Source organism: Lynx rufus, unplaced genomic scaffold (genome assembly GCF_022079265.1).
Source record: "Lynx rufus isolate CCGP_SWC_20201006 ecotype Redwood Valley unplaced genomic scaffold, mLynRuf1.p SCAF_10, whole genome shotgun sequence".
Lineage (NCBI taxonomy): Eukaryota > Metazoa > Chordata > Mammalia > Carnivora > Felidae > Lynx > Lynx rufus.
Window position 1 is genome coordinate 28,543,807 of NW_025814824.1, and position 20,927 is coordinate 28,564,733.

Below are 20,927 nucleotides of genomic sequence, written 5' to 3' on the forward strand. Positions count from 1 at the left end.
AAAGTCTGTAACTTTCTGGAATATCCTTCATCATGATAATTAGTAACTCTTTATGTAAATATATTTTATAATATGTATTTAACATATAAATATATATATTATTATTATATATTATATATATAAGACCCTACACTAAATGTTCCTTTCTGGGAGCATTCTCTTCTTTGAGAAGATTGTGTCTCCTAGCAGTTGTCCTATCTTGGGCTCCAATAAAACTTGCTTTTTTTCCTTTAGAAATTCTAAAAGGTTTGCTCATTTTGCATAGACAACCATAGTCCCAGCTCCTCCCTTCCCAGGCGTTACTTCAGGAAGGTCTGACCAGACAGGGTTTTGTGACCACCAGGACACAGGTGGTCTTGGGGCTCCCGGGAGGTAGAGAGCACAGAGGGACTTGTGTTCTCCCTCCAAAAATCGGTGTTCTCCCACCTTCAGAGCTAGACGGGAGCAACTCGCACTCACTTCTTCCTCAGACCCTCTCTGTATCAGAAACACAGCCAGCCTTGGAGAGCACCCCTGCTGGGTGGATGGCAGCTGCCTTCCCTGGGGCAGTGCTCTGGGCCTGCCACTTGCCTTTGCATCATCATTTGGTGGTGACAAGTGAAAATGCACGCATCAGCCAGGGGGGAGAGATTTCAGAAACCTCCATGTGTACTTCTATATTAAAATTGGTCTCCGTGGAGACCCCACAGGCCCTGCACCCTTACTGTCGCCGCCACACCATGGAGGATGTTCAACACCTGGTGCCTGACAGCCACGTGGAGGAGCTGCTGCCGATCCAAGATGCCGTGGACACTTGTGCCTGGGACCTGAGCAGCAGGACCATGAGGGACATCCCTAACCTGATCAAAACAGACAAACTACACCATTCCTAGATGGTGAAGGAGGATGAAGAGAGGGTCTACAAGTAAACAACTGCAAGATTGCCAATCGCAGGACCGAGCTGCTGGTGCTTCTGGTCAACCACAGCCAGGGCATGGAGGTGCAGGAGCGAGGGCTGGAGACGGAAAAGATAAAGTGCTGCCTCCTCCTGGACTCCGTGTGCAGCACCATGGAGAACGTCATGGCCACCACTCTCCCAGGGTTGCTGACAGTGAAGCATTACCTGAGCCCCCAGCAGCTGAGGGAGCACCATGAGCCCGTCATGATCTACCAGCCACGGGACTTCTTCCGGGCGCAGACCTTGAAGGAGACCTCGCTGACTAACACCATGGGTGGGTACAAGGAAAGCTTCAGCAGCATCATGTGCTTTGGGTGTCACGACGTGTATTCACAGGCCAGCCTAGGGATGGACATCCATGCATCAGATCTGAACCTCCTGACCCGGAGGAAACTGTGTCGTCTGCTGGACCCGCCCGACCCCATGGGGAAGGACTGGTGCCTTCTGGCCATGAACTTGGGTCTCCCCGACCTTGTGGCAAAGTACAACACCAGTAACGGGGCTTCCAAGGAGTTCCTCCCAAGCCCGGTCCACGCTCTGCTCCGGGAATGGGCCTCCTACCCCGAGAGCATGGTCGGCGTCCTCATGTCCAAACTGCGGGAGCTGGGGCGTCGGGACGCAGCAGACTTTCTACTGAAGGCATCCTCAGTGTTCAAAATCAACCTCGATGGCAATGGCCAGGAGGCCTATGACTCCAGCTGTAACAGTGGCACATCTTATAATTCCATCAGCTCCGTCGTGTCCCGGTGAGGGCAGCCTTTGGCTTGGGCAGGGTGTCTTCGGACTGCAGAGCAGGGGGATGCAGCCCATAGTCCCGGCAGAAATTCCGGCATCCCTCCCTGTGCCCACATCCTGAAGGTCCCCGCCCTCCCTCCTGCTTCACCAGTTTCTCTGCCACTACCTCCCTCCTCCCACACATTCCACTGTGTGTGAATGGTCTTTGTAGTTGCAGAGCAGACTGTCCTTTGGCCAATTGAGAAGCCAGTATCCCTCCTCCCTGTGTCCTAGATCATCTCTCATCCGCCAGCACCTTGCTTCTTACTGATAATTTTACTGGAATTCCTAACTTTTCAATGAAATTTTTTTAACTACTGTATGAATTGTCCTAAAAAAAAAAAAAAAAAAAAAAAAGCACACTTATCCCAAATGTGTTTCTTATAGTCTTTTCCTTGTCAGGCCATGTCCTCGTCTTATCCCTTTGATATTTGTAGGACAGACTCCCATGTGTGGAATCCCACTGTCTGACTGACAGACAACGTGTGAGGCCTTTGCAGAAGAGGCTGTGTCTGAGACCATCCAGGGAACGCTCCCTCTCTGTCCCCTGCTGTCTGCTGATCACCGCCTGAGGTGCTCCCCCCGAGTTGTGGTTTTTCCAGAAATTTTTGTGTTTCATTTCACACGGAAAGGGGAGGAAGGAATCCTCTTCTAGAGTGATTTCACACACAGTGTTGTTTTCATGGTAAGACACGTCCTTGCTGCTCTTGTGTAAACGTCAACGTTGCGCGTCCACGCGGAACCCGCAGAGTGTCCGCTGATCATTCCCGCTCATCTCAGGTAGAAGGTGACACAGCTGCAGGAAAGGAAGGTCTGCGGGAGGACTCAGCAGACCCCTGACTCCTGCTCGGTGGCAGTCCGCTGTCATTTGCGCGGAGCAGATGGTGTTCACATGTGGATCCTGGTTCGATGACTTCCTGTCTGTGAAGTCCGACAAAGAAGGCGAGGAAGCGAGATTTCCTGCGGTGATTTTAAGTAGTGATGGAGTTTTAGGTTGAAGTGAGGGAACACGTCCTAATTCTTCTGTCCTGAGAAGCGTGTAATTTTAATGTTATAGCATCTATCACTTATCTATCTACATGCAGTATGTGTATATACGTGTATTAATAAGGTTAAGTTTACTTAATCTATAAGATGTAGTCAATAAGTTGCTGATTTTTCTTTTTTGTTCTTTTTCCTTTTATTTCATTTTTTTATAAATAAAACGTCCCTTGTTTCATTAGTTTGTTGGAGTTTCATTCAAAAGGAATCCTTTTTCTCTCTTTTTTCTTCAATTGCCAAAACCCCGCATGGCAGGGCAAACCAAACTGAAGTCCAGGAAGTCAGTTAACCTAAACTCCCATGTGGAAACACCCGGCTCATTTGGGGGCATTAGTACTAAAACTGGGGATGGTGGGGGAAGCGGGAAGAGCCCTGATGGTTTTCACACTGTTGTCACTTGAAGAAGGGAGTCACTTCCGTTGTCCTTGGGTGACCCAACACCACTGGAGTCCTTGAGTGCCGGCCAGGCACATGGGGAGCTTTTTCTGTCTGTACAGAGGTGCGGGGACCAGCCCACAGGAGCAAGAGAAAACCTACTGCCAAAGATTCGTATCTCCTGCCCTTCTTTCCAGACAGAGCCTGCGGCCCAGGCCATGTGCTGGAAATGCCAGCTTTGACTTGCATGGAAACGCTCAATGACAAAACCTGGATTTAGTAAAACCTGAAGACTGTTTAAAGAAAGGAAAAAGGATTAGAAGGAAAAATAAGATGGTAACGATGATTTTCTCCGTGGGGCTGGGAATACTGTTTATTTCTGACTTGCCCAAATTGTCTGCAATAAAAATGGTCTATGTTATAATGAGAAAAAAAAAAAAACAAAAATGAATGAAATGATACTAAAAGCTGCACATTGACATGCCCGGAAAGGATGGCACTGAGATAGAAGCTTTGGTCACTCTGGAAGAGTGGACGATCTTTTTTTGTGTCGCCTCCATCCTGAAAGGTCACTTCACTCTCTCCTCCTTCAAAAAGAGTGTCACAGGGGAGGAACATGGCACAAGGCCACTGGAACCCAGAGGCAAGGGGTTGGTCTCTGCCTTCATCTGTATGTAAAATCCCAGAGAAGGATCTGGTCCCACATGGGTCCTGGAGTAGCCTTGTGCAAAATGTGATGGCCTGGCCCTGGGACCATGGGTTGAGTTTGGGAAAGAAGCCCAAGAAGGAAATTCTGTTAACAGGAAAAAGGGGACAGAGGGAGGATGCTGGGCAAATAAAAGCAAGGGGCGCCTGGGTGGCGCAGTCGGTTAAGCGTCCGACTTCAGCCAGGTCACGATCTCGTGGTCCGTGAGTTCGAGCCCCGCGTCGGGCTCTGGGCTGATGGCTCAGAGCCTGGAGCCTGTTTCTGATTCTGTGTCTCCCTCTCTCTCTGCCCCTCCCCCGTTCATGCTCTGTCTCTCTCTGTCCCAAAAATAAATAAACGTTGAAAAAAAAAATTTAAAAAAAAAAAAAAAGCAAAGGAAAGCAAAAGTTTTTATACTTCTCTTTCATGCAGGTGCCTGGATTGGCAAATGTTCACAAGGATGCAGAACCACTGGGATGCCTGAAGTGTTGAAGCCATAATAGGAATCATTACAACCCAAATCCAAAGGGCTTAAAGACCACTGACCTCACTGTCCCATCCTGGGAAAGGCCATGAAGGCAGGCCAGGGAGCCTTTTGACATCTTTAGTGCATGAACTCAGGTGAAGCTGGAACTGTCTGGCAAAGTCTCACCATGGGAAGCCGGCTCCACCCCCTACAGGAGGGAAGAAACCAGAACACGTCTCATTTCCTTCAGCCACAGTGAAACTCATAGGGTGCAAGTTCTTAGGAGCCAGAAAGCAAAGCCTCCTCGGATCTTTTTTTTAGTGTTGCCGTGAAATGCACTTGGGAACCTGCTCCTTGTCTCCTATGGGCGGTGCTGACCATTGGCACAAAGTCCACCCTTAGGCTGCTCTCTGGCGCCTGTGGTCTCCTTTTGGACAGGAGATTCCCAGGGACCACAGCAGCTAGAGGACACTGTGGGAGTTCTGACTAGTTCCAAATCTGGATGCACTGTAGGTGGAGATTCTGGTGGACAGTTTGCAGAAAGGGGGTTTTAATTACAACTACAGGATTCCCTGAAATGTTGAAATCGACCGGCTCCCCTCGTGTGCTGAGTCCACACGGGTCTTACGAAACCCTGATGGGGTGACCCTGACAAGCCGCTCCAAAGCGAAGGGCTGACTTAGGTCTTCCTACATAAACAGCGGCTACATGCCTGTGAGGCAGTAAAATTGAGAGGGTGGTCAGGAGATCCGAGCTTGACAAGTGGAAGGCCTTCACAAAGGGTCAAACAGTAGATCCAGTTCTGAAGACGAAAAGAGTTCTGGGGACAGATGCTAGTGATGGTGCATGGCAATGTGCATGTTCTTGTAAATGTGGTTAAAATGAACAACTTTATATTCTATTTTACTACAATTTTTTTTAAATAGAGAAAATATATAAAGGTAGAACATTAAAAAAAAAATCCAGGTAACAATAAGACTTGCAGAGGGATGCAGAAGATTATCTGCTGTGTTTAGACCATCCAGCAAAGCAGGACTCCCAAAAAGAGGGATATAGAAAAAAAAAAAAAGATAGATTTTGTTTTGGAAGAATTTCATGTGTGTTATTTCAAAAAAAAATTCTTTAAGGGATGTCTGGGTGGCTCAGTCAATTAAGCATCTCACTCTTGATCTCAGCTCAGGTCTTGATCTCAGGGTCATGAGCTCAGGCCCAGCTCTGCACTGGGTGTGGAGACTACTTAAAAAAAAAAATTCTTTAAAGTGGTATCATGGGAAGAAGAAGTAAGAATTTAGTTTGGCTTCTTTTCTCTTTTTCTTTACTACTCAATTTTTTTTTCCTCAGTTTCAATTCATACATGGGATAACGCCATAGTCTTTTCAGGACATTGGATTCTGGAAGACTTAATCAGGCCAAACTTTATGGGGAGTAATGTTGTCTGATTCATTATACCCCAGACCTTTGCTGAGCACCTACTATGGGTGCCAGCCCTGGGCTCACAACAGGGCACAGAGACAGGTGACCATGTGTCTGCTCACCCAGGCTCATCACAGGGATCCACTCCACAGCTGCCTGAAAAGGTGGCTCTGAGGGGCTATTTCCAGAGACTGTAACTATGCTTTGGGTGGCCACCTGAGGGTAGATCAGACTTCATCTTTGCAACCAAAGATTGTGCATTTCTGAGAGGCTGGAGCCTCAGACCCCTCTGAACTCAGCCGCTTCCAGACACGGGTCAGGATAGGGTTGGGAGTGCAGGTCCCTGCTGAACACCCTGGAGGAGGGAGGACCAGGGAGGAGTCCCTGGAAGGGGATTTTAAGGAAGTCAGTCCCCTGTCATGGGCACCTCTGGAAATGTGTGTGGCAGGAGCAGGAAATGATCCAGGGGACAGCTGCTAATCTCCCAGAACCCCAGCCTCGGATGCTTGCTGGTCGTAACTATTGCTCACAGGGCCAAGTCTTTGCTTGGAAAAGATGAAGAAGAGTGTAGGTATAGGGAGGAGGGGCAGGAAAGAAGTTGCACAGGTTTCTACAGCAGAGGTTCCCCCGAGATGGGGCTGTGATGTGCCCTCCCTCTCAGGGCTGATGCTTGGTGAGGGGGCCTGGCCGGGTGCCCAAGGTTGTCACTCCAACCTGCGGGGCTCCTGTCAGGGCACAGAGAAGGTCCTGAGGCCAGCTCTGGGTAGATGATGTGCCTTGTCCCCCTTAAATCATGGAATTTTATAACTGAAAGAAATTTACAGATGGTTTCATTCAGCCACACTCTGTGGGGTCTAGAAACAAAGAGCTTAAGAGATTTAGACAAAATTGTACCATCAGTTATTAACAATTCAGACTAAATATCAGGACATCTGACCACACCTGGGGATTCACTTTTCTCCTGTGCTAAGTATTTATATTGTAATGAAGTATGTGTGTATTGTGCTGAGTGTATGTGTACATGTGTCTATTGTGTAACTGTCTATGCATATGTGTGCATCTGTATATATGTGCATAAGTGTATGTGCATAAGTATATGTGTCATGCATATCTGCAGGTGCATGTGTGTAACTGTGTATTGTGCCTATAGGTAAATTGTATGTGGGTACATACATGCATAATGTGTGTGTGAGAGAGTATGCCTGTGTATATATGTGCATAAGTGTGTTTTCATGTGTGTGTACCTGTATAGTGTGTGTATTTTATATATGCTTGTGTATATGTGAGTGTGTGTTTCACAAATTAAAGGATTCTCTGTCCCTAAAGACCTGTTCTCCCGGCCAAGAGTCATGACCCTCACCAATCCATCCATGAGTGCCTGTTCCCCACAGTTAGGGAGGCTCACAGAGTAGGTGAGGACTGTCTTCTTCCCCCCAGCTCCCCACCATCCCCACCCCTGTGTGAGCCCCACAGGGTTCTGCAGAGCCCTCAGGTTGCATCACAGCCAGTACTGATGATAATCTTTCTGTCTTCCAAGAAGAGAAGGCCGGTCATCTTATAGTCATCTTATAGGGAGACCGGTGCTGACTCCTGTGAATCATGTGATTCTGTGACCAGCCCTCACATGGTACAGAGAAACGTGGAATTTATTGCTGACAATCCAGTGTACTAGAAGTCAGCGCAACAAAGTCCTTTGGTGCTGGCTCTCCCTGGAACTCGGGCAACAACCCTCTGGGATTTGAGGACAATTTGATGCAATGAAAGTTTTTATTCCCTTCAATTTTTTTCCTAGACATATTTTAATGTAACTGAAATCAGAAAATGTACAGTTTTACATCCTGCCTTTTTAAAATTATTTTTAATGTTTATTTATTCATCTTAGAGAGAGAGAGAGAGCATAAGTGGGGGAGAGGCACAGAGAAGGAGAGGCAGAATCCCAAGCAGGCTCTCCACATTAGAACAGAGCCCGATGTGGGGCTCGAACTCACGACCTGAGATATCATGACGTGAGCCAAGATCAGGAGTCAGATGCTTAACTAACTGCGCCACCCAGGCGCCCCTACATCCTGCCTTTTTTCACCTAATGTGTCATAACAGCAATAATTCAATGTTATTAGAAGCTCTTCAGAAAGTACAGTGTTAATGGCTGCATACACTTACATGTTCCCTACCATGAAACACACATTTTTCCCTATTAGAAATAAAGCTGAGAGGGGTGCCTGAGTGGCTCAGGCAGTTAAGTGTCTAACTTTAGTTTTTGGCTCAGGTCATGATCTCACAGTTCGTGGGTTTGAGCCCAACATTGGGCTCTGGGCTGACAGTACAGAGCCTGCTTGAGATTCTCTTGTCTCCCTCTCTCTTTGCCCCTCCCCCACTCACTCTTTATCTTTTCCTCTCAAAAATAAATAAATAAACATGAAAGAAAGAAAGAAAGAAAGAAAGAAAGCTGGGATAACCAAGTTCCTGAACTTTTCTTCTGTATTTTGGATTAGATATGAATTTTTTTTTTTTTTTTTTGCTTTGTCACATGACAATTAAAGTCCAAGGAGAGAAGTACTTCTTACTGAGGAGAGAAGCACTTCTTGTATTTATATGGCTCTTTCTCTGGTTTCCTTTTTCCCCAGAATGCATTACTATATGAATAGACTGTTGACACACCTCATAATGCTTTTAATACAGTTTTTGCTACATATAACAGATTTCATAATAGCACTCTGACCAAAACAGAAAGATGATTCAAGCATTCCAACATGAGAAATGAAAATGATTTGTCAGTAATTATAGTTACTGATAGTTTAGAAAACTTTCAGTTTCAAAATGTATTCTTGGTACTACCATGCACATTTTTAGGATTATTTTCAAATCTGGGGAACCTCTATCATGTTGTATTTTTTTCTTATTGAAAGCTGTAGGCTTTTCTGATGAGGAGTTTTTTTTATCTAGTGACCTATTTTGAATGTTTCTTGATTGTCAACTCTGGTTAACCAGTCTGTGGGGGTCATCGTCCTTCTCCGTCTGGTTTGAGGGGTTGAGTTCCTCTGCGGGCTCCCCTTGTTGGGGACACAGCCTTACTAGTGCTCTGGGTTCTTCTCCGTGAGAGTCTCCCCTGCCACCTGGCCCAGGTCCCCACTTCTCCAGCCTCCTCACATCCCTGCTCCTGGAGGCCTGCCATCCAGCTGGGGGCCCTGCCCCCCTCCCATTGGGAAAGGACTGGGGGACCTTATCACTGTAAATGGTGAAGATGCCAAGAAAGACTCTTCTTTCATGTGGAGAACACTCAGCCCCAGGGCCAACATGCAAAAACGGTTATCTTCTAGAATGTTCTCATTTGTGGTCTTATCTGATTGCTTTCTCCTGCTGACACCTAACTTATCCTCCATAGTCGGGACAAAGGTGGACTTCAGGCCCGGTTAGGTTCTCATTCATCATTTTGGCAAGAATGCTGTCCTAAAAATAAGAAATAAAAATTAATTGTACTATTCTGTGTCCTCAAAGAGTGTAGCCTGAAGCTGTTTTCCAATGAAGGTGAGAAGCTGTTTTCTCATCTACCGACTCCTCAACCCTGAGAAGCCCTACTGTGTGCCAGTGGTTCCCATACTTTGGGATTTTCATGAAATAGTAAAATTTCACGAAGAACATAGGGGCTGACACTTTCTTATACAACGTAAGACCACTTAGAAACTGTTGTCACCAGTCATCACAAAAAACATATATTTTTTAAAGATTTTATTTTTAGGTGATCTCTACATGAGGTTCGAGCTTACAACCCTGAGATTAAGAGTCACGTGCTCCACTGGCCGAGCCAAACCAACCAAGCAACCCACTAAAATTTGTCTTTCATATGTAAAGACATCATAAAAGAAAGAGTAGATTTCAAAAATCAAAAAAGATACAGTCTTGGAATATTGGATATTTATTTCAATTAAATAATTTAACCTTAAGAAAAAAATCACCCAGTGGTCCTTATTTCTCTACTTCACTAAACTATTGGACACATTGTTGTGGTTTTAAAAAGTTTACTGTATGGTTTGTTCTGTATCGTGTGTAGAAATGCAGGGAAAGCCCACAGGCCCCTTTCCATGTAATATTTCGTGCCCGCGTGGATCCCATCCCCTGACACTGTAAAACTCACCCTGTGTTCGCAGGCAGGGCCTCCCTTTGGGAAGACCAGTGATTCTGGCTGTACTTGAAATGTGCTCACAGATCCCAGCGTTAGCAGGAAACCTGGAGTCACGCACATGTCAGACCACGGCCCTGTCATGAAACACAAGGGTTGACAGGTCTCTGCTCCAAAAAAGCCCAGGATAAGGAAAGGGAAAAGTAGTTTTTAATTCATAAGTGCGCTGACACTTGCCTCCTGAATTTCCCATCCCTGTTCTGCCTCCAGGTTACATAGAAACCTTGATATCTGGGGCACTTGGGTGGCTCAGTCTGTTAATCGTCAGACTTCGGCTCAGGTCATGATCTCGAGGTTGTGAGTTGGAACACGGCCTCAGGCTTTGTGCTGACAGCTCAGAGCCTGGAGCCCGTTTGGGATTCTGTGTCTCCCTCTCTCTCTGCCCCTCCCCTGCTCACACTCTGTCTTTCTTTCAAATATAAGTAAATGTTAAGAAAAAACTTTTTTTTTTATTTTTTTTTCAACGTTTATTTATTTTTGGGACAGAGAGAGACAGAGCATGAACGGGGGAGGGGCAGAGAGAGAGGGAGACACAGAATAGGAAACAGGCTCCAGGCTCTGAGCAGTCAGCACAGAGCCCGACGCGGGGCTCGAACTCACGGACCGCGAGATCGTGACCTGGCTGAAGTCGGACGCTTAACCGACTGCGCCACCCAGGCGCCCCAAGAAAAAACTTTTTTAAATAGAAGAAACCTGGGTTCCACGTCTACAATAGCCACATAAATATTCGTTAAAATAGTGATTATGCTGCTTGCTATTGTTTTCAATCTCCTAAAGACATGTATAGTGGAAGACAAAATGATCTTGAGTCAGGACAGCATAGGGTGCACAGCCTTTCATGAGTTTTTTTTTTTTTCGGCAATTGGTAGCACAGTGTCTCTCTCTTTATAAAGCCTGGGTTTATGTTGAAAGCCATGAGCTCAAAAATCTTGTTTTGAAAGTTAAAGACTGAACATGTGACTCTTTTTCCTATCATTTCATTTTAATTAATCCTAAGACTTTCCAAGGCAATGCATAGCTCTGGCTGAATGAGGGGCGGGTTGCACACAAGAAAGTCAACAAGAAGTGAACGTTACCCTTTCAACCTTACCACCTGGGAGACTCAGGGGAGAGCAGGGCGTGCCTAGCTCCCTGGTGCTGTCCTGTGAGTGTGACCAGCCAGCCGGGACCCCGTGCTTCCCCCACCTGTCTAGATCATGAGCTCTGAGCAAGCAGGGGTGCAGCAGGCTGTGCATCTTCCCTAAGGCAGCGTATTTCCTGTCTGGCCCCTGCAAATGCTTGCACTCTTTGTAGACTGCTGCAGGGTGCCTGCAGGAGGGGGCAGTGGGGTCACATTTCACCTGTATTCAACCCAAGCCGTGTGCGCGCCTGGGGCGGGATCTCTTCCTGCGCAGGTGATCCTTAGCAGCACACCCTGACCTTTCTAGTATATCCATTTGGCACAGCCTGAATCTCGTTTGTGCCCGGACTGCCTGGAGCTCACCAAACACTCCAGTATGGAAATCATGGGGCATCAACTGAGAACAATTCCCTTTGCAACAGGAAAACACACAACTCAGGTGGAGGAGACTCAACTGGAAGGAGGTCACCAGCCAGGAGGCACAGGCTGAGCGCACATCGCTGATGCGGCAAAAATGTCCTAACCCATTAGAGAGACTGTGGCATTTTCTCTGTTTGTCAACCTTCACCCTGTTAGTGGCTGAGTGGGACTAGAAGTTAGTGATTCCACTGCAATGATAGGAATGGCCCAAGAAGAAGCAGTAACCTTAATCCCCCACATTCCAGCAACCCTGTGCATTTCCTTTCATTTTTGGGGAAATGAGTCCCTTTCAGCTTTAACATGACTCCAACACTGCCCTTGGGTATAGTCACTGTCCACACTGTCGAGAACTATCATATTCCTTTATTATTCTTAAAATGAATCTGACTTGGAACCATTCATGCAAAATCTAGCCTCTTTCATTCTTCAACAAGTGTCTCCTCATGGAGAGTGCAAAGGTCCTGGGGTCTTACGGGCAGTCTGTGTTTCCTACTCTTGGTCATTTCAAATATGTGACCTGTACCCCTCCTTGCCAAAGGCTGTGTTGGGAATCTTCCAGAGCCCACCAGCCACACATGAGTGTAAGCATGAGTGTAGGCAAGTGGTTCCCTTCAGAGCAGCCTCCTGCCCCTCTCCCAGTGTTAGGGAGACACCTCTCCCCTCTCCCACTCAATAGGCAAAGGACACTTATTCCTCCCTGCAATGACATTATGGGAGGTTTTCAGACTGGGCCCTAGGATTAGAAAATCTTTTTCTCTCTCTTTAAAGCCTGGCTTTCAGGCCCCTCCTGGGCTCAGGAATTCTAATTGGAATGTCAAGTGCTGAACAGTGACCCTTCTTTGCATTCCTGTTGTTAAAATTCTGATTGTCTATGAGACAAGGATGTCCCTGGTTGTAGAGTAGACCTGTCCCTAGAAATGGAACACAAACAGGAAAAGAATACAGACATTTCAGACAGTATCACTCCCTGTGTCACACATGACACAGGTCTGCAGGCCACTACAGGGCCCCTCTCTGCATCTGATACAGTCTCCCTCAGCCCTGACAACTGTACCCTAAGACCTACTCTAGAAGAAATAACTCAGGGGTGGAGGATCTTCTTCTAGGAGAAGAGGGTGATGGTTCCTGCAGGGAGAAGGGAGGTCTCCCCATACACAGTCACAGACACAAGAGGCACTTTCCAGAAATGTTGAGTGGACACAGTGACAGTGGTTAGTGACTGTGCCTGGGGTAATGATGTGGGGGCCAAGGGAAGACTGTGGTCCCTTGGTTGCTGTCCCCACACTGCAGCATAAAGTATTAGCCGTTGTCCTCTGCAATTCTCTTTAATGATCTTTATTGATGTCCAGCCTTCAATCCCGGGTCTGGTACAGCCCTGTGTGTTGCCTTGTCTGGAGTTACAGCTCCTGAGATCAAACCCTGACTCCCTGCTCACCAGCTGAGGAAGCTGCCAAGCCCCTCCAAGCTTCAGTTCATTCATCTGTAAGGTACAATAAGGGGTATTATGGTGAACAAAGGCCATCATCCAAAGCAGAGCATTGGTGAGTGAGCCATACATCCCAGTTGTCTACTGGCTTCAAGAAGCCACAAAGACCAGAATTTTGGATGCATTTTTCCCCTTTTTTTGCTTATCTGTACTTTTAAAGTTTTTCGTAATGACTGTTTTGTTTTTTTAGCAAAGAAAGGGGGGAGGGAGGAAAGAAAAAGAAGAAGAAACAGAAGGAACCAAAGAAAAAACAGAAAAAACTCCCAGAAGGACAATGGCCAAGGTCCCTCTGAGAGTCCTTGAAAAGAGCCACTGCCAAGTTGTTCATAAAAACTCTAATGGGACGAGACAAGCCAGGGTGACAATGTGCTTACTGTCCCATCCCCAGGGGCACAATATAAGGAATGTGTGACATTGTGGTTCATGAGCCAGGTAACTGGTTGGTTAATTGTTCCTCTTGGGAATAGAACAGCCACATACTCTATATTTACAAAAAAAACCACTGCCTTTTCCATTAGATTACAAATAGGTCAGGACCTAGAGACTGAAATTTTAAGGCAACTGTTCACTCATATTTGTTGGCAAGTTCAATTTGCCAGGACCAATTGGAGAGTGGATCCACTAGACATCTACAAAGTCATTTTTCACTTGCCTGTTATTTTTCTGAGAACATGCAAGAGAAGAGGGGGAAGAACACCAGATTCCCAGATGGATCACCGATGACCAAGGTTCACCAAGACGAGGCCTGGACTGAGCATTGCATTTTGCCAACAGTCTGCCCACAGTTGACCTATTTCAGTGCATCGTGCACATTTGGGGGCTCCACAAGCAGGGAAATGCTGGGGGGGAAGCCATGATGATGGAAGCTGGTTTGGTTGAGAGTCTCCAAGGTCACCTTCGTCCTTCACTCTCAACGTTTATTTATTTTTGGGACAGAGAGAGACAGAGCATGAACGGGGGAGGGGCAGAGAGAGAGGGAGACACAGAATCGGAAACAGGCTCCAGGTTCTGAGCCATCAGCCCAGAGCCCGACGCGGGGCTCGAACTCACGGACCGCGAGATCGTGACCTGGCTGAAGTCGGACGCTTAACCGACTGCGCCACCCAGGCGCCCCCGTCCTTCACTCTCCATCCAGCCTTGAGCACAGAGCACACCGGAGGCAGCATGTTGGCATGGCTTCAGCTGAGACTTGTGGCCTCGTGTCCCTAATCCTCTGTCCACCTCTGCTGGGTCTGGTGACCTCAGGTGTTCGCCCCCTGCCCCACAGCCCTCAAGGGCTTATCATGTGTCCTATTATATCTGGACTGTCTGATATTCTAAAACTTTCAGTGATATATCTTAAGATATGACACCAACAAGGATGTTTTGATAAGAGCCCTCTTAAATTCCAGAACATCATTTAGCATAATAATAGTAGCTACATTCTAGGGATTGTATGCTGACCATCATATCCTCTATAATCCTTAGAAATAGACATTTTTTATTCCCTTTGACAGGTGAGAATATAGACCCTCCAAGGTGAAGTGTTTTGCCAAAGTTACATGACTGTTGAGAAGCAGAATCAAAACTTGAAACTAAAACTGTTTTGCTTTAAAATCAATGGCCTGAATTAGTAAATATTTATTTACATATCATGTCTCTTGCCTGCCAACCACCATGTTCACCACTCACCTGATATATGATTGACCTAAAATAAATATTTGTTGAATGAATGAAAGCTATCTCCCCTCCAGACCTAGGGAATGGAGGCATAATCGTGGAATGACAGATCATTGTTCTGTTTTGCAGCTCATTGAACTATTAGGGCCAGTTGCCTATGGCTCCAAGGAGTCCAGCCAACTCCATGGTGCCTATAAAAGGGGGGATGCCTTGTTGCATTGCAGAAGTACTTTAGTTCAAAACTTCTGTAAGATTTCTTTTTTCTTTCTCTGCACTCTGCACATTAGATTCATTAGCTCTAGCTGTTATAAATCCAAAAAATTCTGAATTAAGTAGAAAACATGAACAAAGAGGCGCCTGGGTGGCTCAGTGGGTCGAGCATCCGAGTTCAGCTTAGGTCATGATCTTGCAGTTCCTGAGTTTAAGCCCCGTGTCAGGATCTGTTCTGACATCTCAGAGCCTAGAGCCTGCTTCGGATTCTGTGTCTCCCTCTCTCTCTGCCCCTCCCCTGCTCATGCTCTCTCTTAAAAATAAACTTTAAAAAAAAATAAAAAGAAAAAAGAAAACATAAACAAAATGATTTTCAAAAGGGAAAAAACTAACTCTAGCTCAAATGGAAATTCCTTGCCCAAAATATCACTTCCTCTAAAAAATATGGCTAGCTTTGTTTAAGGTCATTCGTGGATTGCTGACAATTTTCCAGAAAGGTTTTTGAATGTTTCTTTTGGCCACTGGGGACAGAACTGCTGAAGCACCAGGGAGCATAAAGGAAATGGTCAGATGGAGGAGGCTGAGGGAAGCAGAAGGCCCAGCGGTGACCCCTCAGGGCTGTGTCAGCATGATGAGAAGGCGGGACCCACATGCCCCAGGCAGCAGGGCCTGTCCCTCCGACCCCACGTCATGGGAGAAGGACTTGACTTTCTCCCACAGATGAGAGTCATTATTAATTACATTGGAAGTGCAGGATGCATTTCTGCCCCTTTCTCCACCCAACCTCCCACAAATAGAAGCCTCAGGTAATAGTAGCTTGCCCTGATACCAGGAGCTAGTTCAGTCAAATGTATTTTTAATTTCAACATCTCCTGAAAATCCTGGCACATTCCCCAGCTAGTTACGTTTCCAGTTGTGTTTCTTAAACGCTTAGTTACATAAATTAATATTCATATATAAACATATTTTCCTCCATTGAAAATATTCTTACAAACTGCCATGGAAATCCTGGCATTACATGTAAATTAAAGTAATAACCACAGAAGTAAAACTCATTCAAGCAAATTTCTTAAATCTAAAGAAAAACATGTCGGATACTGAGGAACATAATACTCCATAACACAGAGAGTGGGAAAGAAAAAGCAGTTTCTACATTTTGCCTTTCTTTTATTAAGCCAGATTTTTCTGTAAATGACACGTTTCTGTCAGTTCTGAGAAAGACTTAAGAGGGAAGTAGAATCCCTGCCTGGGGGAGGCAGGACAGGAGCCTTACCAAATGCCACGCCTTCCCCGGACACCCTTCCCCGTCTGCCCCTTTCCCTGAAAGGACTTGAGCCTTGCCCAGCGCATGCCCCGTGTGGGGCATTGTCAGCCCTCTCCAGATTCTTCCATAACCCCAGGGCATCCCATCCTGACACAGTGATAACACCTCCCCCTGTGGGCTCTGCATCCTCCGCCAGCCCTCCGGGAGATTTTAATCCAAAACGCTAGAACTAAAGGACAGGAAGGGTGACGCTGAAAACCCACTTGGGGTTCCCTGTGAGGTTCTTCACGTGAAACACCTGCCAACACATAAATTCGTGGTAATTAGTTGATCCGGGTCCCCAGGGAGACGCCGGACCCCTCCACGGGGCTGTCACTGGTCCCCCGGCTCACCTCCCCCGGGGCCACTGAAGCAGGTGTGGCCTCCTCTCTGGGACAATTGATCCAGGCAACTTACTCCCCGGGCGCGCAGAGCTCCAGGGCACAGAGGCCCCGCCCACAGGCTGGCTCAGCCACTCGCAGCCTGAGCAAGGCGAGCAGGGCGGGGCTGGCCGGGCCGAATCCTAGGTCTTAAACGGGCGGCTGCGGGCCCAGTGCAGGGCCTTCTGGACCCCCCCGACCTGCACCTGTGACTGAGATTGCTCAGCTGTACCTACCACAGCTGGTCTGCCCCCGCCAAACCCGAGCAGGGGGGCCATCCGAGGAACCAGCGCGGCCACCTGCCTTGGGGGTCGGAGGTTCGTGGCTCCCAGGAGGCGCTGTCCCCGGGCCTGACCTCTCCTTACGCGGCAGCCTGAGCCTCCGACGCCGCGCTGCGAGGCCCTCCCCTCCCTGCGCCAAGATCGAAATCCCTTGCAAAGTGGGAGGCGGGTCTCAGGGAGGGGAGCAGGGCAGCAGGCCCCCAGCACATCCCACATCCTCAGGCTTCCTTCCCAGCCCTGTGCAAACACTCGGGAGGATAAATTCAATTCCACCTTAGTGGCTCTAACATCTCAGAAGAAAGGAGGATGGCTTGGTCTAATTAGAAACTCATTTCCCTTTCTAGGTTTTGAAGCATGCATCCTTCTCTCTTCCTGGCTGCCCTTTGCTTGGGAATAGCCTCAGCTGCTCCGCAACTCAACCAGAGCTTAGATGAACTATGGTCCCAGTGGAAAGCAACACACGGGAAGCTATATGGCATGGTTGGTAACATTTAAGCTGCACAGAGGGACCCCCGCAGAGAACAGTCTGTGCTGGTGGGAGTTCGTAGCAGGGAGTAGCTTCTTGAGGCCGCTCTTACCAAGGCAGTAAGCGGGGCACCTTGACTGTACACAACGTGGGCATATGTCCTGCTGTGTGGTTGCTGGAGAACAGCTCGCAGAAGCATCAGGCCATCCCTGGCTGTGGTTTATCCTCCTGTCTGTGAGCACACGCGCTTGGTGCAGGTGAGTTGGTTTTAAATAGAAATAAAGATGATGAATTATATGTTTGTCTCCAGGATGAAGAAGGATGGAGGAGAGAGGTGTGGGAGAAGAATATGAAAATGATCAGACAGCACAATTGGGAACACAGCCAAGGGAAACACAGCTTCACGGTGGCAATGAATGGCTTTGGTGACATGGTGAGTGTGGCATGGATTGCTGACTTTTTGTGCTTCCTCTCCCCAATACTTTACCAAAAAATCTCATGCTTGTCAAACATTGTATTCCCTTTTCCTTGAAGACCAATGAAGAATTCAAGCAGGTGATGAATGGCCTTCAAATGCAGAAGCACAAGAAGGGGAAAGTGTTCCAAGCACCTCTCTTTGCTAAGATCCCTTCATCTGTGGACTGGAGAGAGAAAGGCTATGTAACTCCCGTGAAGGATCAGGTGGGACAATGTTCAGCAGGTCCCTCTCAAGAGTAAAGGCTAAAGGAATCAATATCCTTGCTACGGTAGACTGAGAAACAATGTGCAGTTCGCCATGTTTTAAGTTTTCAAATCTGTGGGCTGTTGTCAAATCTTGATATTTGTTTTGTAGACTGAGAGCTTTATGATTTGTTTTCAGGGTCCGTGTGGTTCTTGTTGGGCTTTTAGTGCAACTGGTGCTCTTGAAGGACAGATGTTCCGGAAAACTGGCAAACTTGTTTCACTGAGTGAGCAGAACCTGGTGGACTGCTCTCAGGCTGAAGGCAATGAGGGTTGCAATGGTGGCCTAATGAATAATGCCTTCCAGTATGTTAAGGACAACGGAGGCCTGGACTCAGAGGAATCCTATCCATATCATGCACAGGTAAGTGGAGCTCTTTACCTGTCATTCCAGTTCTGTTTTTTAGAGTTAAATACATTTGAAGAAAACAGATACCACATTTAATATGTGCATTTCATTTTTAACGTTTATTTATTTTTGAGAAAGAGAGAGAGAGAGAGTGGAGGAGGGGCAGAGAGAGAAGGAGACACAGAATCTGAAGCAGGCTCCAGGCTCTGAGCTCTCAGCACAGAACCCAATGCGGGGCTCGAACTCACGAATCATGAGGTCATGACCCGAGCTGAAGTCAGACGCTTTAACCGCTTAACCGACTAAGCCACCCAGGCGTCGCTTAATATGAATATGCACATTTTAAATTGTAGACTCTAGATCTGCAAACTGTCAGATCTGTCATTAAATTGTATCGGCCGGGCACATTTCTCTGCTTAGATCGTTACCATATAGCTGTTCCTATTTCTATGTTATGTGGTGATATACATACCGTTCTATATATATTGCAAATTTCTTCAGAGCAACAAAATTCTTATGGACAGGTAGACTGAGAGTGTCTCATTAAATACACAGCAGCGAATATTTCCATTTCAAAACAACCAATAGCATTTCAGCGTTAACAAACCTGACTTGGAAATCTTTTACCTGTAAGCTGTCTTGAAGTCATGTTCCCAGTGGATGGTAGTAATCAAGTCTTTTCCCCTTCACCTTTGAAAGGATGAATCCTGCAAATACAAGCCCCAGGATTCTGCTGCCAATGACACTGGCTTCTTTGACATCCCTCAGCAGGAGAAGGCCCTCATGGTGGCTGTAGCAACCAAGGGTCCCATCTCTGTTGGTATAGATGCAAGCCATTTTACCTTCCAGTTCTATCATGAAGGTAAGCTCTGTCTATGTAGAAATTTAGGCAGAAAAATGGGGAAACCACCATAAGGTACAGCAAGATTGACTCTTTGTTATGTAGAAGTCGATGTAGAATTTTGGAGGGTGTAGATTTAACATCATTCTGTACATGTAATTTTTGTGCCTGTTGTTTGTTTGACGTGACTTGAACCACATCCCCACAATTTTAAGTACACCATAAATATATTTAAATGGCTATATAGTTCAATTGGCATACTTTAATTTACTTTTTTCTAATTGTTAGACTATGAAACATTCCAAAGAATTTTACCACTGTTGTTGAGATTGGACAGAATCCCTTGGCTCAAGGAATTTAGTGTTCTGTGCTGTTTCCTTAAGCTGACATCCTAAAAGTCAAATCACAAGGTTTCAATGAGTGCTCTTTTAAGCCTCTTGACAGGTTGTTTTATGCTTCTTGCCAAATTGTCTTTCTGCCGGTACTAGATGAGAGCCTCAATCCCTAGCCTGGCTCAGAAAAGATCTGCTTTTAACTCTTATCTGGTGTTATGTCATTTCGCTGAAGGTTGAAATGCCTCCCTTACTCTGGTTGATAGGCTGGGTTGCTATCACATGTCACATGGGAATCCTCACCCTAGCATTGAGTTTCACTTTTCCAGGCATTTATTATGATCCAGACTGCAGCAGTGAAGACCTGGACCATGGTGTTCTGGTGATTGGCTATGGCACTGAAATAGGACAGTCGATAAACAAAACATACTGGATTGTCAAGAACAGGTATAAGAAGCCAAAAATACTTATCTTTAAAATTGAAAAGGGAATCCTTTCCGAAATCAGTGTTTGGAGGCGTGTTCTCAAACCCTTGGGCACACTTCTGAAATCACAGAAGTCTTTACCCTACGTAGGGGAAACACAGACATATTCATTTCATGACAACATGAAGACACTGTCTCAAGCTTGCTGAGGTAGTGCTATAGTTTTGGTACCACTGCATTTCTAAATTGGAAATTTTTCGTTATTTCAGAAACACATCTGATCCCAAGTGCTTTGGGGTCTCTCATTTTGCAGTCTGTGAAAGGTCTGGGGATAGAATTCTGTGCTGGGTTAGAATCCAATCATGAACAAGAATGGCCTCTCCTGATTCTTCCTGAATCTGCCGTAGCCTCTGGTGCACTGCTCAGTATCGGGTATTGTTGTTCATAAAGATAAATGTGTTTGTTTGTAATAAATGGCAAACCCTGTCTTCTTTCAGCTGGGGTGCAAATTGGGGCATAGATGGCTACATAAAGATGGCCAAAGACCGGAAAAACCACTGTGGAATCGCCACCATGGCCAGCTTTCCTGTTGTATGAGATGATCTCTGTAGAAGGCCTTGATTGGGAACAGAATACTACGAAGAAGAATTTTATCTTACAACTGACCACACCTTATTGTGTGAAACAAAACACTTGGAGCTCGAACTTGTGATTTGATTCTGTGACATTTTATACCAGTAAAATGTCACTTCTTTAAATACTGCTTTGAACAGCTTTGTATGATTGATTTTCCTAATAACTTCTGAATTTTTATATTTTGTACTGATGTATAAAGTTTTACCTTTTAAAATAAAACCATTTCGTTGGGGCGCCTGGGTGGCGCAGTCGGTTAAGCGTCCGACTTCAGCCAGGTCACGATCTCGCGGTCCGTGAGTTTGAGCCCCGCGTCGGGCTCTGGGCTGATGGCTCAGAGCCTGGAGCCTGTTTCCGATTCTGTGTCTCCCTCTCTCTCTGCCCCTCCCCCGTTCCTGCTCTGCCTCTCTCTGTCCCAAAAATAAATAAACGTT

At 46.4% G+C, this 20,927-nt stretch overlaps 1 protein-coding gene across 3 annotated transcripts; it reads left to right on the top strand.

Annotated features, from left to right (window-relative positions):
• Positions 1-17,081: 17,081 nt before the first annotated feature.
• On the top strand, positions 17,082-20,565 carry LOC124525410 (procathepsin L-like). 3 transcript variants are annotated; one of them, XM_047097800.1, is made up of 7 exons: positions 17,082-17,211; positions 17,511-17,626; positions 17,728-17,862; positions 18,053-18,277; positions 18,962-19,124; positions 19,765-19,882; positions 20,358-20,565. In XM_047097800.1, the coding sequence occupies exons 1-7, from the start codon at positions 17,082-17,084 to the stop codon at positions 20,455-20,457; spliced, it is 987 nt and encodes a 328-aa protein (XP_046953756.1). In that variant the 3' UTR covers positions 20,458-20,565. The 3 variants fall into 3 exon arrangements, with proteins under 3 accessions (XP_046953756.1, XP_046953749.1, XP_046953763.1); XM_047097793.1 differs by having other exon boundaries at positions 17,082-17,207; positions 17,504-17,626; positions 17,728-17,874; XM_047097807.1 differs by lacking the exon at positions 19,765-19,882 and having other exon boundaries at positions 17,082-17,207; positions 17,504-17,626; positions 17,728-17,874; positions 20,358-20,380.
• The last annotated feature ends 362 nt before the right edge of the window (positions 20,566-20,927 follow it).

Bases quoted from the DNA above. Each gene is read 5' to 3' on its own strand.
- LOC124525410 (XM_047097793.1), top strand. From the start codon at position 17,082: ATGCATCCTTCTCTCTTCCTGGCTGCCCTTTGCTTGGGAATAGCCTCA. The intron at 17,208-17,503 runs GTTGGTAACATT...GTTTGTCTCCAG, and splicing joins ACGGGAAGCTATATGGCATG to GATGAAGAAGGATGGAGGAG. The intron at 18,278-18,961 runs GTAAGTGGAGCT...CACCTTTGAAAG, and splicing joins CCTATCCATATCATGCACAG to GATGAATCCTGCAAATACAA.